Source organism: Danio rerio, chromosome 20 (genome assembly GCF_049306965.1).
Source record: "Danio rerio strain Tuebingen ecotype United States chromosome 20, GRCz12tu, whole genome shotgun sequence".
Classification (NCBI taxonomy): Eukaryota; Metazoa; Chordata; class Actinopteri; order Cypriniformes; family Danionidae; genus Danio; species Danio rerio.
In genome coordinates, this window is record NC_133195.1 from 29,166,294 (window position 1) to 29,182,607 (window position 16,314).

At 35.6% G+C, this 16,314-nt stretch overlaps 1 protein-coding gene and 1 long non-coding RNA gene across 2 annotated transcripts in view; both read right to left on the bottom strand.

The window, feature by feature from the left end:
- akap12b (A kinase (PRKA) anchor protein 12b) overlaps window positions 1-16,314 on the bottom strand; it is a 59,237-nt gene extending 42,923 nt beyond the window's left edge. The window contains exon 1 of the mRNA NM_001281788.1: window positions 16,081-16,314. Coding sequence (NP_001268717.1) covers window positions 16,081-16,191 — 111 coding nt within the window. The 5' untranslated portion in view covers window positions 16,192-16,314. The remainder of the gene's footprint in view (window positions 1-16,080) is intronic.
- Window positions 418-3,942, bottom strand: LOC137488653 (uncharacterized). Its single transcript, XR_011007788.2, has 8 exons — window positions 3,864-3,942; window positions 3,640-3,727; window positions 2,822-2,905; window positions 2,647-2,701; window positions 2,472-2,547; window positions 2,221-2,397; window positions 827-1,883; window positions 418-741 (listed from the first exon to the last, which is right to left on the bottom strand). It is a non-coding gene; the product is annotated as an uncharacterized lncRNA (long non-coding RNA).

Below are 16,314 nucleotides of genomic sequence, written 5' to 3' on the forward strand. Positions count from 1 at the left end.
AGCAGGTCAAATTATGAGTAGGGTTCATATATCTGACTGCTGTATTAAAGAACAAAATTGTATTAAAAATAACCCTATAACTGTCACACCAAGACAAAAGCAATAGATTTTTTTATTGCATTTCTTAACTCATAATGTCGCTATTTAACACAGTCAATGCATTTTTTTCTCAACACATCCCATAATTTCTAAAATATCAGCCTCTACCAACTGGTTAAGAAGTTGGTTTATGGTAAAAGTACCAGAATTAATAAATATACTACAGAACATATGAAGTGCCAGACCAATTGAATTAAAAACATAATCAAAATTTAAAAAATTTATACTAAACCATAGCCATAAGCCATAAAGTATTTTAGATTTTCTTTTAACACAGTACTATACACGCTTTCCTGTTTTTCTTTTCTTTTTTTTTTTACAATAAAATCAAAATCAAGTGAATTAGTGCAACAGGATTTAGTTTGCTTGTTTAGTTTAGTTTCACGACTGCTTCCAGAAGACAAAACTCCTGTTTATTGTGGTATTAACCAATTAAACTTCAAAACTACCAAAGTGTGAGTGTGTGTGAGTGAATAATGCATGTACGAGAGAAACAGTGTGATTGTACCTGTGTGTGCGTCTGTGTGTGTGTGTGTGAGAGAGAGAGAGTGTATGAGAGTGTAAAAGAGTGTATTTTCGTGTTTGTGTGTGTGTGTGCCCATGTATATGTACACTCTCAGAAAAAAAGGTACAAAGTTGTACCTTTTAGGGTACAAATGGCCCGTCACTGGGGTGGTACCCTTAAGGGTACAAATTTGTACCTCTATTTAAAGGTACAAAATTGTACCTTCTACATTTGTACCCTTTAAGGGACAATTTTGTACCCCCACCGAAGGTACAAAAATTTACCTTTTTATATTATATAGCATTTTCAGGGTACTGACCCAGGCATTTTGATCCTTTGGTGACTGCATGCACAAATAAATAAATAAAATATTTTGGTTAGCAGATGTCCATTTTTATTTATTAATGTAGAAATATTTCATTACAACTCACAACTGAATGTGTTAAGAAATAAAATTACACAGTAAATATAAAGCAGACATGTAAAACAGTAAAAAGAACAATTTAGAAAACAAATAAAAATTGTTCACTCACTGTACAGTATATAATCTACCCTTAATACAAAGACCACAAGAATACTGTTTAAGATTTATAAACACATTACACAGGCTACATCAAGTACTGCACTTTATAAAGTCCAAAGTATTTGTCTTTAGTCAGAATACTCAGTCATAATAAATAATTTGTCATCAACATTTTCTCTGAATTTCAGAATGAAGGCAATGTTTCTCTATAAATTGCTTCAACAGTGCAGAAAACCAAATACATCAGTAGCCTCTTCCTCAACACCAGTAGATTACTCCTCATCATCCTCAAGTGGAGTTGTAATTTGTTGTAACACAATATGTGTTTATGCTTTAGGTAAACATGACATGTAAAGCACTCATATCTGGAAAATGTTCTTTGATAGTCATTAGGACCACAAGTTATTTAAAAATCTGCTTTATGCATGAATGAGAGCAGTGTGCTGGATTAACTTGATTGTGATTATCCCAAGAGCATGTAGAGAAACAAAAAACAAGGTTGATCACTTTGGTAACTGGAGTAGATCGAGGCTTGTCACCGTCCACAGTTCATTCAAAACATTCCACTGCAGAAACATCAAGGTGATCTTCTAATAAGATGGATATGTCAAAAATGTATATTCGTCCACATCATTAGCCCGGCCAATCGCAATCCCATCAACTCTGAAGACTGCCGTGACTCGTCTTGTTAACACAGTTGTCCAGTCGGTGGTGTCCTCCTGTACTTGAACTGTTGGATGTGGTGAAGATGATTCACTGTAAATGACAAAGCAATAATTACATTAATATCAGTCACTCTATCACTGATGAAGAGAAAATCAACATGCATAGAAAGTAAAATAATTAATATTCACCGATTTTAAAAAAAAAGTATCACAGATTAAAAGACTAATATAAATTTCATTCATTCATTCAATTTCTTTTTGGCTTAGTCCCTTTATTAATCTGGGGTCGCCACAGTGGAATGAACCACCAACTTATCCAGCATATGTTTTATGCAGCAGATGCCCTTCCAGCTGCAACCCAGTATTACGAAACATCCAGACACACTTATTCACACACACATTTATACACTACAGACAAATAAGCTTACCAAATTCAGCTATAGCGCATGTCTTTGGACTTGTGGGGAAACCGGAGCACTTGGAGGAAACCTTCACGAACACTGGAAGAATATGCAAACTCCTCACACAAATGCCAACTGACCCAGCCGAGGCTCGAACCAGCGACCTTCTTGCTGTAAGGTGACAGCACTACCCACTGCGTCATCCTAATATAAAGAATATCAAGAATTATAAAATGCATTTATCACAGCATATACTGAACAGAAAACAACATACGCACCGGAGCACAACGAAATGTTGAAGTGTCTCGCTTAACAAGGCTGGCAACATGAGAAGTGCTGCTGTAAAATCAATTCCTGGAACATAAGATGTGGCATACAAACAAATATGAATGAATCCATCCAAAGCTAGAATTTAATAATATTAATCAAGTGGAGAAAGTTTAGAAAGAGTACCTTAGAGTCAGGTCCATAGCATTCTTCAGTTGAACTCTCATCTTTCGATGAAAACCTAGAAAATAATTTTAAACACGTGGGTGTACATTTATTGTTGTTTGTAAGTAAAAACCTACAAATTTAAAATAGTATGTAAGCCATTAAAACCATGGTATAGATAATGAGACATACTTACATCTTGTAACTGAGCCATGCTTTCATATGACATGCCTTCATTGGTCTAATGCTGTTAGCCTGCATTATGTTGTTTAATCTTGTCCTGAAATACAATTGGAAACTTCATAAACTTCAGGAAAGCAATAAGATAAAGCAATAACTATTTATTTATAGTATTTTATTTATATATAAGTATAACGTTAAACGATAGTAAAGCAGCAACAATTCTGGACATGAGAGTTTGTGGACACTCCTCAACATTAATGTAACTTAGACACTGAAACAAAGATATGTACAAGCATACACACGCCACGTTTGTAACTAGCCACGTTTACATAATCAGTCGCTTTGCCGGTGACAAAATTGTGATTTTTCTTCACAAAATGGCGGTGTATATAACCGTCTAAAATTACATTTCCGCGGTCAACCGAGGCTAGAAAATGGCCTCAAAATATAAAACATTATCGATAATTACAAATTCCAGTATTAATAACAAAAGGTTTTATATCAAGGTATATGAAGACTTCAGTCGCGCCCGCTCCGGGCCACACCGCACATTACTCACGGCCCGATTCCGGTGCACGGTTACGGCAGCGTCGGCTCGCTTCTGCCGCCGCATCTGGCCCGAGTAACGATACAGCAGACGGACTCGGGCAGGCGAGAATCTAGCCGCAACTGGCCCGAGTGTATTTTGCTATCTGGGTTGCGATTATATTCCGCCGTGGCAACACTTATTAATAAAGCAGTAACGTAACGTAACATATAAGGCGCGAATACGTAACGTAGGCGATAAAGGGAACTTTTACACCGAGAAAACTAACAGCATATAGTACTTACCTTCTATAACGTTATGTCCCTCGGTGACTTCGATATCACGTTGTATTAACTTCTTTAATAAGCTGCAGACATCTTAGCAAACTCCATCCTGCAGGCCAACGTACACCAGCCAGCCCGGAGCACAAAGCGGGGGAAAGCCGAGACCAGAGAGTCAGACAAAATCAACAGAACACGGCTTCACATGTAAAAATGAGACTGAAAATATATCTTTAATACATTCTTACCTGAAAAGTGTGGACTCCAAAATAGACTTTTCTTTGAAAAGCGTGCGAAGTTCTGTGTAAACAGCCAGCATACTCGACCGACCGCTTCAGTAACAAACACTACTATAACGTCTCAACAAGCCAAATTCTTAAAGAGACAGCAACATCACCACCTGTATGAAGATGCTGTCACTCTGCATGGTTCTTATTCTACATCCCATATATACTATAGGGACTTAAACAGTAAGCAAAGACCAGTATTTACGTTTTTAATGATTAAAATTACATTTAATTATAAATTAAATTATTAACATTTTTGAGAAAAAATGTAATTTAAATACATGAAAAAAAATAATTATTAAAATTTTTAATTCAATCAATTTATTTATTTATTATATTTTTAAATTATGTATTTTAGTATTAATGTTTAGTATTAATACATTTAAATTAGTGTTATGTAGTGTCTTGATCTTATCATGAGCTGAGGGTACAATTTTGTTCCTATAGGGAAACAAAATATATAATTGTACCTTTAAAGGTGCCAAATTGGTCCTTTACGGTACAATTTTGTATCCAAATGTGCTATAAAAGGTACAAAAATGTACCTTTCAAACCTAAATCTGGACATTTGTACCTTTATAGCCCGTTTGGGTACAAAATTGTACCCTAAGGACCAATATGGGACCTTTAAAGGTACAATTTTATATTTTGTTCCCTCTAGGAACAAAATTGTACCCTCATTGTACCTTTTTTTCTGAGAGTGTATAACAACATCGGTATTACACAGATGTTAGGAGGAGATGGTGAATTATGTGGATATTATGTATAAAATTCAATCACACTAAATATTTTTTTATTTTCAGAAAGTAAAACTACACATAATTTCCTGTAAGGGTTGGGTTTAGAGATTGGATTTGGGGTTAGAGCATTCAAAAGTATAGTTTGTAGAGTATAAAAACAATTGTAACCTATGTAATGTCCCCACAATTCACAAAAATGTGTGTGTGTGTGTGTGTGTGTGTGTGTGTGTGTGTGTGTGTGTGTGTGTGCGTGTGTGTGTGAGAGAGAGATAGAGAGAGAACTGTGTGTGAGAGTGTATGAATGTGTGAGAGTGTACATTTAGGTGTGTGTGTGTATGTGTGTGTAAAAGAGAGAGAGAGAGAGAGAGAGAGTATGAATGAACATGCTGAATTATCTCATCAGTGAAGTGATTTTCTGGTAAAAGAGCCCGACGATGTGAGTTCTTGTACCATAGAAATTATTTACAGAGAAAAACAGTATCATAAGCCATGTTTCTTTTCATTCTGCTTAATCAAGTGCCCCAAAGATATTTAAAATAAACAAAACAATATGATGTCTTTTGACTGCCTTCTTTAATAACTACATTACACAATACTTGTACTTTTACTTTCAGTACTTGAGTAGTAAATTTTGAAATAAACTACTTGCAATACTTAAGTACTAAAAATGTTGAATACTTTAGTACTTCCACTTAAGTATGGTGATTAAAGAGCACTTCTACTTCTACTCAAGTCACTTTTTGATAGAGCACTTGTACTTTTACTTAAGTACGGGTCTCTAGTACTTTATACATCTCTGGTAACAGGTCGGTACAAATATCCTTGTGGTTAGTGCGTAGACACATAGTACCAAGGTGTTCACGGTGACCTGAGTTCAATTCTTAGCTTGAGGTCCTTTGCCGATCGTTTCCCTATCTCTGCTCCCCACACTTTCCAGTCTGTGAAAATCTTCCATCCCAATCAAAGGTGGAAACCCTTAAAAATAATTATGAAAAAATAATAAAAATCTGCATAACATTTTTGCACCTGACATGGTCCAGCAGCAAAGTCCCTTTATTATTGTGCTGGAATGAGATAGTTCCTCAACGGCATAGAAAGGGCTGTCTTTCTTTGAACTATTAAATAGGAAAATGATCTCAACTCCTTTGATATTTTTGTGTGAGATGTTAATGGTCTAATCCAATTCGTTGATCTATGCTAAACTAAAGTCCCTGTAAAGCGAGTCATTTCACACACCAGCCATATTTGAAACATCTCTCAGGCAGTATGCTCGGGCATTCTGTTTGAATGTGGGAACATCAAATTCTCTAAAACTACTTGCCAAGCTTACAATGAAATTTCATATTAGGAATCAACAATAGATTTAAACAACAACCATCCCTTTAGTTTTATTTCTAAATGTCCAAATCACACAAAATCTAAAGAAACTCACGTCTGGTCCAAGCCCCTCCCCCGGACTATAGTCAGTCTAAAGTTATTGATGGTTGGCTCCTGTACTAGAAGGCAGGCTTCATTCGCCATATAGCAATCGATAATTGGCTCCAGTACAAGTAGGCGGGGCTTTACCATATTGACCGTTACACTTTTCCCCATTCAAAAAGATACGAGTGACATGTCTTGTGTATTATATAGTCTTTGACTAAACTTAGGTGTAAGTGCTCCAGCCAGCTCTTGAGATTGGCTGAATGGATTTAAAAATTGTAAAAGTTGTTTACTTATTATTCATTTATTCATTTTCTTTTTTGGCTTAGCCCCTTTATTAATCTGGGGTCAACACAGCGGAATAAACCGCCAACTTATCCAGCATATGTTTTACACAGCAGATGCCTCTCTAGCATCCCATTGCTGGGAAACATCCATACACACTCATACACTACAGACAATTTAGCCTACCCTCCTGTACCGCATGTCTTTGGGGGAAACCACAGCACACGGAGAAAACCCATGCAAACGCGGGGTGAACATGCAAACTCCACACAGAAACACCAACTGACCTAGGCTCAAACCAGTGACCTTCTTGCTGTAAGGCGACAGCACTACCTACTGCGCCACCGCTTTGCCACCATTACTTATTATATTATTACTTATTAAATAAGGGAGTGTTGCTTTAAAATGTGGATACTTCATCCACCCTTTTACAACTGCTATGACATCAGCTAAAACCAATCAACATTACTAAGCAATAAAGCCAGCATACAAACAATCTGCAACCAGCTGGACCGCACAACATGCCAGATCAATCCAATGTTTGGAGACAAAGTACATCATTACCCTGTTGTTTTTATGGCTAGCAACGCCCTTAGCATCTTCCTTTGTTTATGGACTTTACTGGAAACAATACACACAAGGACGCCAGTAATTTAATGGAATCGTTCACCACAAAAATTTAAATGTACTCACTATTTACTCACCCTCAAGTGGTTCGGCTCATGAAAACCCATTTAAAAAATCCCCAAAATATCCAAAAGCATTCAATCACCTGAGGTTGAGGATCCAAACTCGGAAATCCGTAATCCATGCTCACAAACCTTGACAATGTTATTCTTCAAATGTACTATATATGAGCCAACACCCTCCACTATATTTGTGATAAGCTACACATCTAGGAACCTTTAGCCGTTAGTTCAGTAGCACAATGGCTTTCTTGAGCTGTGAAGTGCAGACAAAAGTAAACGGTGGAAGGTGATTGTCTTTTTCTGGCAGGGCTGTAATGAAACGTTATTGATGCTTGCTCCTGATGAAAGCACTTAGTGTGGGATCTCCACTAGGAAAGCGCTTTAGTTTTATCAGCACAAGCCCATCTGCAGTAACTCAGGAGAAAAGAAAATACAGTATAATAGCATGTTTACGTGAGAAATAGTGAAACAAAAACAAAAACTTTTTTGCTCTGTATTTATAATTATATGATATATCAATGGATGTCTTGTGACCTTGATTTTAACTAAAACTGCAAAAATAATACAGTAAAAATCAGTAACCTGGTTAACAGTAAGTTTTGCTTAATGTATACGATTAATAACTGTAAATTGACTTTCTCAGAATTTCCTGCATGACCCTTCAAGTTTTGTTTTTTGTAGACATTGCATTGTAGATCATTTACATCTAATTTTTAAAAAATAATGTTTGTTGAATTACCTTAATTTTATTTTGTTATCATGACAGTGTTTAGTGGTTGTGTAAATAAAACTGGGCATTTTTTAACATATTAGTATGCTTCTCTGTTTGCGGTAAAAGCTGGTTGTGATGAGCATTGGTTCATCTTTTGACTTTCTTATCCACACCAGCTTGTGTTTCTGATTGATGTGTTACAAAGCTACAATGTGTAGTTTGAAGTGTACTTCAAAACACTAAATGAATGAAATACAGCAGTTTACTGTAAACTGTTGATAGATATTTCCATTAGATGTTGCTGTTAAATTGATCTAATCCATGTCCTGAAACACCCCCTCTCTTGTTTTCACTTCTCATTCTAACGAATGGAACGATTAGTTTGTAAATGAATCTCTGTTATGAATGACTCGTTCACTTAGCCGACAATAATACATGTTTCTAGCACCACAGTGACTTGTTGACATATTTCATTTACATTGTTTGCTTATTTTATTCAACTAAACTAACATAAGCCTAGAATTTAGTGCAAGTTGGTGCTACTTTGCCCTATGGTGAATGCAGTAAGAGACTGTGTTATCATCAATAACGCTACCTGATTAACACATCGTCAACGTTTGTAACATACAAAAACGTAAAAAACAAAATCTTACCAATAAAATGTTTTGCCTTTATGCTTTGTTTTCTTTGTTTGCTCGTTACTACACCCGTACACAGTGCTAAAGTCCAGCATCTTTCCATTAGCTTTAAACTTGACTAAGTACAGTTGATTTTCGTTTGTCCTAGGAGCACTGTACAAATGTGGCGGCGCTATTGACGCATGCTGAGGGTCCGTTTGCGATATAGCGTATATATATATATATATATATATATATATATATATATATATATATATATATATATATATATATATATGTAAAATGTTTAATTTTTACTATTATTTTTTTTTTTACAATTTCTACTGTGTTTTTATGGTAAATTTCAACCACAGCTGCCAGTATTCACCATAAGTTTTACATATGTTTTATAGTCTACATTTTTCTTTCTACCTTTGCCCTCACTGGACTCATTGGCAATTCTGGAAGTGTTTTTATGTAACTCTGGCACTTGTTAACAATTTATGAGGCCAACTTCTAAAGGGGAGAACAAAAAACAAAAAAGGAGAGTGAATGTGATGGAGCAAGAGAGCAGTAAGAGTTGGCTGGTGAAAATAGAAGCCTTCTATTTTGACCCATGTAAACAGGTCTTTCTAATTAGCGAGAGAGAGCCAAAGAGAGAGAAAGTGAGATGTATCTGTTTCTAAACACAAACTCTGTTTATAGCTCATCTGATGTCCTTCTTTGTACTCAACAAGCAAAGCAAAAACATCAGTAAAGAAATCAATGCATGGTTCATTTGTAGTCAATAAGATTTTATATACTTTTTGAGTCAACTTACACTAATATGTATAATAATTTAAAGCAACTGTTTTATGTTAATTTATTTTAAAAGCAATTAATCCCTGTGCTTTAAAGCTAATTTTGCAGCATTACTACCACAGTCCTCAGTGTCATCATTTTAATATGATTGTGATATGATAACACAGGTACATTTCTGATTATTTTAAATGTTCTCACTTGTCGCCTGTAATGAAATTGCACTAAACATCACAGACAGTTGACCCTCACAAGTACAGGCAGTGCATGACATATTGTGTCGAATATTTCTAAAATTGATTCAATTGCTTTCTAAAAGTGTTTGACTTTACTAAAATAGTCATCATGTGGCCTAAAGAACAGGCCAGTCTCTTGTTTACAACTGACAAGCTCCATGTGACACTATAGATAGTTACACTAAACAAAAAAAAAAAAAACAACAACAAAAAAATCCATTGGCTAAATTTTGGCACCAAAATAAAAAACCCTAATCAGAAGAATAAAGGAATATTTGACTGGGAAGTTACTTGATGAGGATGAAGCCTCCTCAAATTTCCTTTTGTAGACAGGATATTTTGCTCTGAAGGGTCCAAGGTGGGCCCTTTAATGCCTGATGCAATTACCTAACAAAAACTTAATAAACACTCACTAAACACCTCATGAACAGATTATCAATAATAAAAAAAAAGTATTAAGGAGCAACTAAATTGTTATTTTTCTAACTTGGATTTCTTCATACCAGCCTTTACTCATCTGATTTTTCTTCTCCAACTTCCTCAGCTGATGACAGCTCACTCTCCATCTGCATCCTTCATCTAAGTGAATTACTTTAAGTGCCTCCTGCTCTCCTCTAATAAAAGACTAATGGTCTTTTCATACTCTCTCCTTCTCCCTTACTGCACTTCAAAACTGTCACATGACAATGCATTAAAGAAAAGTATGCTTCAGTATAATAAGCAGATTGTATAGGCTTAGACTCATTTAGCCACGTCTTAAACTAAATTAGGTTGCATTGTGGAAATTAATAATAATAATAATAATAACTATCATTAGTATATTCTCGAAACACTATAATTATAATTAAGATTTATAATAATTATAATAATTATAATAATTATTATACACTAATATTAATTACGATAAACAATAATGGTAGTCAAGTCATATATTATTTTTATTAGTTTCAATATTTTACATGAATATCATTACAATTGACAGAATCAATAGTATTATCATTTTAAGGATTGATTATTATTTCATTTGATTGTTTTATTTAAATATTATTTATTATTTAAATATATATATAATATTATATATAATATTTAATTGAAATATATATATTATATATAATATTTAATTTAAATATTAAATATTATTTTAATATTATTTATTTAAATATTATTATTTATTATTTAAATATCATTACAATTGAAAGAATCAATATCAATAGCATTATCATTTTAAGGATGATTATTATTTCATTTGATTGTTTTATTTTAATACTAATACTAATAGTTTTTTACAGGTTTGCATCTGGAAGGGCACCTGCTGTATAAAACACATATGCCAGAGTAGTTGGTGGTTCATTCCATTGTGGCGACCCCTGATGAATCAGGAACTAAGCCAAAGGAAAAAAAACAAAAATGAAAAACATTTCCAGATCAGCCAAAGAAACAGGTTCAGCTTCTGACATTTGGCAAATACCTCTGAAACCTCAGGACGTTCCCACTACCACTCTTGGTGCATTAGTGTGGGACGGTGAAGCAAACGGCCTGAAAGAGCGCTGATGCCAAGCCCTCATTAGGCCACTGATCCCCTGATGTCTGCACTTCCATCACATCTTACATTACATACTATCTTTTCTCATCTGCTGATCCTGGATCAGATCTTCTGACCGTTCAAGTTTTACTATGAGCAGGAGTCACCAAACACAAGTCAGTGTAATCATTATGACAGCAGGCATTTGTTGTTAATCAAGCCTGTGATTAAAGCCAAAAATTGCAGTGTGCAGAATAAGGACCTCATGAATTTCAATAAAATGGGATGATTTGCCATACCCGAAGTTGTTCCTAAACTGTCTTTATTTTCTGATGATAACTCCTCAAAAAATAAGGTTATTTTAAAGCATGTTGGTAACTAGACAGAAGTTGTTGTCTTTTATTAAAATAATCACAGAAATGCAATATATATTATTTATAATGCTTAATGTTATCACTTTGATCCTCATTGTTAAAGTTATAAAAATCATAGGTAAGATATCACAACTGACTTGATATCATGATCATGAAAATCAAAAAGCTCTCTTCTAGTTTACTCTTTATTCAAAACACAACCAGCATTCAATATGACTCCAAGAAAACTGGCACGACATCTGGTTCAATATCTGTTCATTAGCTTTGTCCTTCCTCTTTATTTCTAGTTCACCTTTCTCATCCCACCAGCAACAGTAAAGCACATGCTAAAACTGTGACCTCTCTTTCACTTCTCTTACATGATATGTTCCCATTCAAACCAGCCACCATCCTCTCTCGTCCCCCTCCTCGCTTCACTCTCTCTCTCTCTGGTTCTCTTTCTTCGGGCCGATGCGCACACAGCACCCCTCTGCCCCGGGACCTGTCCTCCAGCACATCCTAAATGGGCCCTCTGTTCTCCTTGTTCTCCACTCCTCCCCCTCTTCTCGGGTCCCATCCTTTATGAGGCTCTTATCTGATGGCAAACGCTCACACAGCACCCCTCTCTCATTACCTCGCAGACATATAAAGAGTTTTATCCCATCCTTCGTAACGTTAAATAAGTTTACACAAGCTAAGCGTGGGGAAAACAGTGAATCTGTTCGAAAGCTAAAGGCTGTTTATGAACTTGTCAATCAGTGTATTGTAGGTTTGGATAAAAAAAGGCCTCAGTGTGTATCTCACAGCAAGGCCAACACAGGCATTATTGTGAGGTTATGTTTGCGACTGAGTTGAGGATTTACCCATTGAATCTACAGCAAACGCTCTAAAAAGAGTCGAGGGCTAAAGTTCCGCCTCTGTTGGTTTTTTCACAAAGCGAGTGTTTTGGAAGCATTTCAGGAGGAGGATATGTTGAAATGTGAGGGAGTAGGTGCTCGGCCCCATCCATGTTTTGACCCATTTTTGAGAGAGTGTGAGTGAAAGCGGGAGAGGAATTACTAAAATTCCTATGCGCGCCAGAGAGGATGTTTATCAACCACATCTCCAGTAGGGCGCCTCACACAAACGCTGTATACACAGCATGTTGTATTGCTAAACGGACGCACACGTACACTGTTAACAGGACAGCGTCTCGTGTTGTCCCAGACCACACCTGTTCAAGGGCCCTTATCTGATCAATAACAACACTTAGATTTGATTATTCCATAGCTCAAACAGGCCTTGACATGTTTCAGTCAAGATTTAGACTTACACAGAATTCAGAAAAGTCATTAAACCGGATGGGTTTTAAGACGCCTTTTAAATTTAAAAGGATAAAGGAAGTTATGTCGTTGTTTGTTAAAGTCATTCCTAACCTGTTTAGGTTATATCTGAACAAAAATATATATTTTCTGATGAAATGGAAATAAGTAAAAAACTATTAAGTTACCAACACACCACAAAACAAAATATCTTTTGTGTTCTGATGTGTATAAAATAGGGGCAGCACGGTGATGCAGTGGGTAGCACAATCGCCTCACAGCAAGAAGGCTGCTGGTTCGACTCCCGGCTGGGCCAGTTGGCATTCCTGTGTGGAGTTTGAATATTATCCCCGTGTTGACATGGGCTTTCTCTGGGTGCTCCGAATTTTCATTTTTTTTTTGTCTTTTAGTTCTGCATCTATGCTTGTTCTGCTTGTTTATTCTTGTCGATAAAAAAGTGAATACTGTATACAAGTCCAGCTGGAGAGACAATCATCTTGCACTTCATGAAACTGAACAGCTGAAGAAGAGGAATGGCATGCTGGGAGGAAACAAAATGCAAGGTCATTGTACCTTGCTTGATGGCACAAAACGTTAAATTGTAGCTCTTCTCTGGAACAAAATGAGTCCCAACACATTTCTGCACATAACTCTTTTAATACAAGCTGTAGAGTTTATCTTTTAAACTTTTGTTGTGTTGATCTCTTTGAATAAATAAATAGAAATGCATTAACTTACAAAATATTAAATCTTTTGAAACCTAAAGCGTGAAGTGTAGGCTACATCAGTTTTATGCATCTGTGAATGCCCACGACACGCACACAAATCGTCATTTTGCACCTATAAGGTTCTATCTGCATTCTGAATGATATTGAGATATTGAGCTTCAATGTTTTTGCATTCCATCGGAAAAAAGTATGTATGTAACATTTGTTTTTATAAATAAAAAGACTTAAAATGAGAACAACTTTTGAAAACATCCCATAATGTAAATAAGTTGTCATTTAATAAGAATATGTCAATAACTCGAATAGATAGAAATGTATTAGTAAGTGTTTACTAATACTTAGCCAATTTTTATAAGCTTGCTCACATGCTTTAAATTGTTGTAGTCTTCAACAATCTGTCAACATTGAAGCGGGTCTTTTAAAGTTTAAACAACTGAAGATGGCAAAAAATAGGCATTGTGTTGGGAGACAGTTTGATTGAGGGGGAAAAAAGAAAGTGAGGGACTTTAACATAAACAAATAAAAACAGTTTCTTCACTCATAACTTTTGGAGAGAAATAGCACAGATACTGGATCAAGATGAATCTTTATAGTGCACAAGTTTGTGGGTGTTATCAAACAGAGTATACTTTAAAAGGATGTGCACTTGATTGTGCAGGCGCTGTATGCAAACATATTTATGAAATCTTGAAAAATAATTGTCTGTAACCAAGGGCTTAATCCACTGGTAGATGTGTACACAGGCAAGCAAATATCCTGTCCATTTCTGAAGATGTAAAATGAATACAGTGGCATCATCTCATAAATGGCTTTGTCAATAATTTTATTTTGTGGTCTCGCTGAAAGCACTTTTTAAATAATAAATGTGATCAATATGTGTTTTTATTGAGTTAACATAAGATGAAATTGTCAAAAGATCATGACAAACTGTTAAAATGTTAGATAACTGATCCATACAGAAAGAAAAAGGTTGTCCTTTTATGAATTTGTAAAAATCACCCAAACATCTGTATAATTGATCGTATGATTGTGATATTTAGTCTTATTTGGTTTATACATGACAAGTCAATACAATAATAACCAAATTTACTTTCATTAACTGGTGGTGAGTAAATGATGACAAAATAAAACATTTATATCCTACTGGAAATCTCATGTGATAATGCCTGTTCATCATAGCAGCTTAAGATGCCCCGTTTCACTTTTTCACATCAACATTTTCTGAATCCTGGAAAATCCCAGATTTTTTTTCTCCACAGCTTCTCCTGGATACATTAGCTCTTGTCATGTTGATACATAGTTTTTCAAAGTAATATAACACCAAGCTGTAAGTTATGCACCCTGTGATTTGGCACATGACAAGAAATAACAGCATAGTGTAAATTTGTGTCTCTAAATTAAGCAAGGCATCACGCAACAGTGAAAAAAAACTGTTTGAGTACCTGATCTCAATAGAAAACACTACTTCATGAGGGGGTGATTTCAAGAGCTGATTTGCAAAAATTCATACAAATTTGAGACTTTTAGATAAAAAGTACCTGCAATTAAGACCCACCACTTCTTTCTTAAAGTGAAAGTTCACCCAAAAATGAAAGTTTTGTCATCATTTACTCACTCTTGACTTGACTTGTTTTAAAACTTTTAGTTTTTTTGTTCTGTCGAGCACAAATTAAGTTTTGTTTTAAAGATTGTTCAAAACCTGTAACCACTGACCTCCAAAGCAGGAAAACTTTTTTAGATTCTTTTGTGTTGAACAGAACAAACAAACAAAAATATTTAGTTGGATGAAAATGCTCCATGAATAATAAAGGAACCATTTAAGTCAATAAAAAAAGAACATATTTTAAGTGTTTTCCCTTAGTTGACTGTATAAATAAACAAATACGAATCCATATAAACAAGCCATTTGCAAAAGCATAAAAAATGTATGGGTTGCAACGAGAGAGAGATGTTTTTCCTACTTGACAGTCACTCTAAATTGGGTTTCTCTCATTAGTGAGTGGGAAATGATAAATCCGAAGTGGACTTTAACAGAGTGATAACAGGATACTCAAAGTAAGAGGAAATTGCTGTTGCTTTACTCCGGTCCATTTGTTGCTTAGCATCCCACAATGCCAAATTTGCAGAAATATAATACAAGCTTACCAGTCAACTTTTAAATTGATATTCTGTAAAAACACTAAATGCATTGTTAATAGAACTTAGGTAAAATATTTATTGTGGTTAGAAAGACACCTCTTGGTAATCTTTAACAGCATGTTACAGATCTGTTGATAAATTTGCATGAATGAGATTTTTTTAGTATCATGTCAAGACTCCAATCAGTCTATGGATGTACACTCATCATGGAAAATTGTAAAAGGCACAGAAATGTAGTTATGTCTGTTACTGATAAAATCAAATATTTCTGTCCTTGAATAAATGAGTCGCACCTCTGCTGTATGTCTGGCTGACTAAAAATTAGCCTACACTGCAAATCTACATATTAAACTTGAAGTAGACCGAAAAGCTTTTAAATAATAAGCATGAACACGGTTTAGCTTTTCCTCGAAAACCTGCAAAGCCGAATCACAAAAGCGAGCAGCGCAGGCACAGCTGTCAGAGGTATCAGGTGTTTACATGAAGCGACGCTCAAAAACTAGCTGCGCCACACATCTCACTCAAGGGGTCCCGAACGGGGATATCTAGGTGAGCACATTCAGCAGTTTTAACCCCGAATACATCCGAAACACCAGCTCAGAGCGAAAACAATACACTTTGCAGTTGTTATGTTACCTTGCCATCTGCGGTTTCTCCATCATGAGCGTCGCTGAGCGGTGCACTGACGTCCTCCGGCGCATCTTCAGGGCTCTTCGCGTCCCGCTGCACGGATGGTGTCGCTCCCATGATCAATAACGTCGCTGTTTCGCCACTCTCAGTCAAATAACGAGCGTTCAAAAGCAAGAAGGTATCCAACAGTTCGAGTAAATGCGCCCTGCAGTCCGTCCCGAGGGTTGTCTGCTTTGGAAA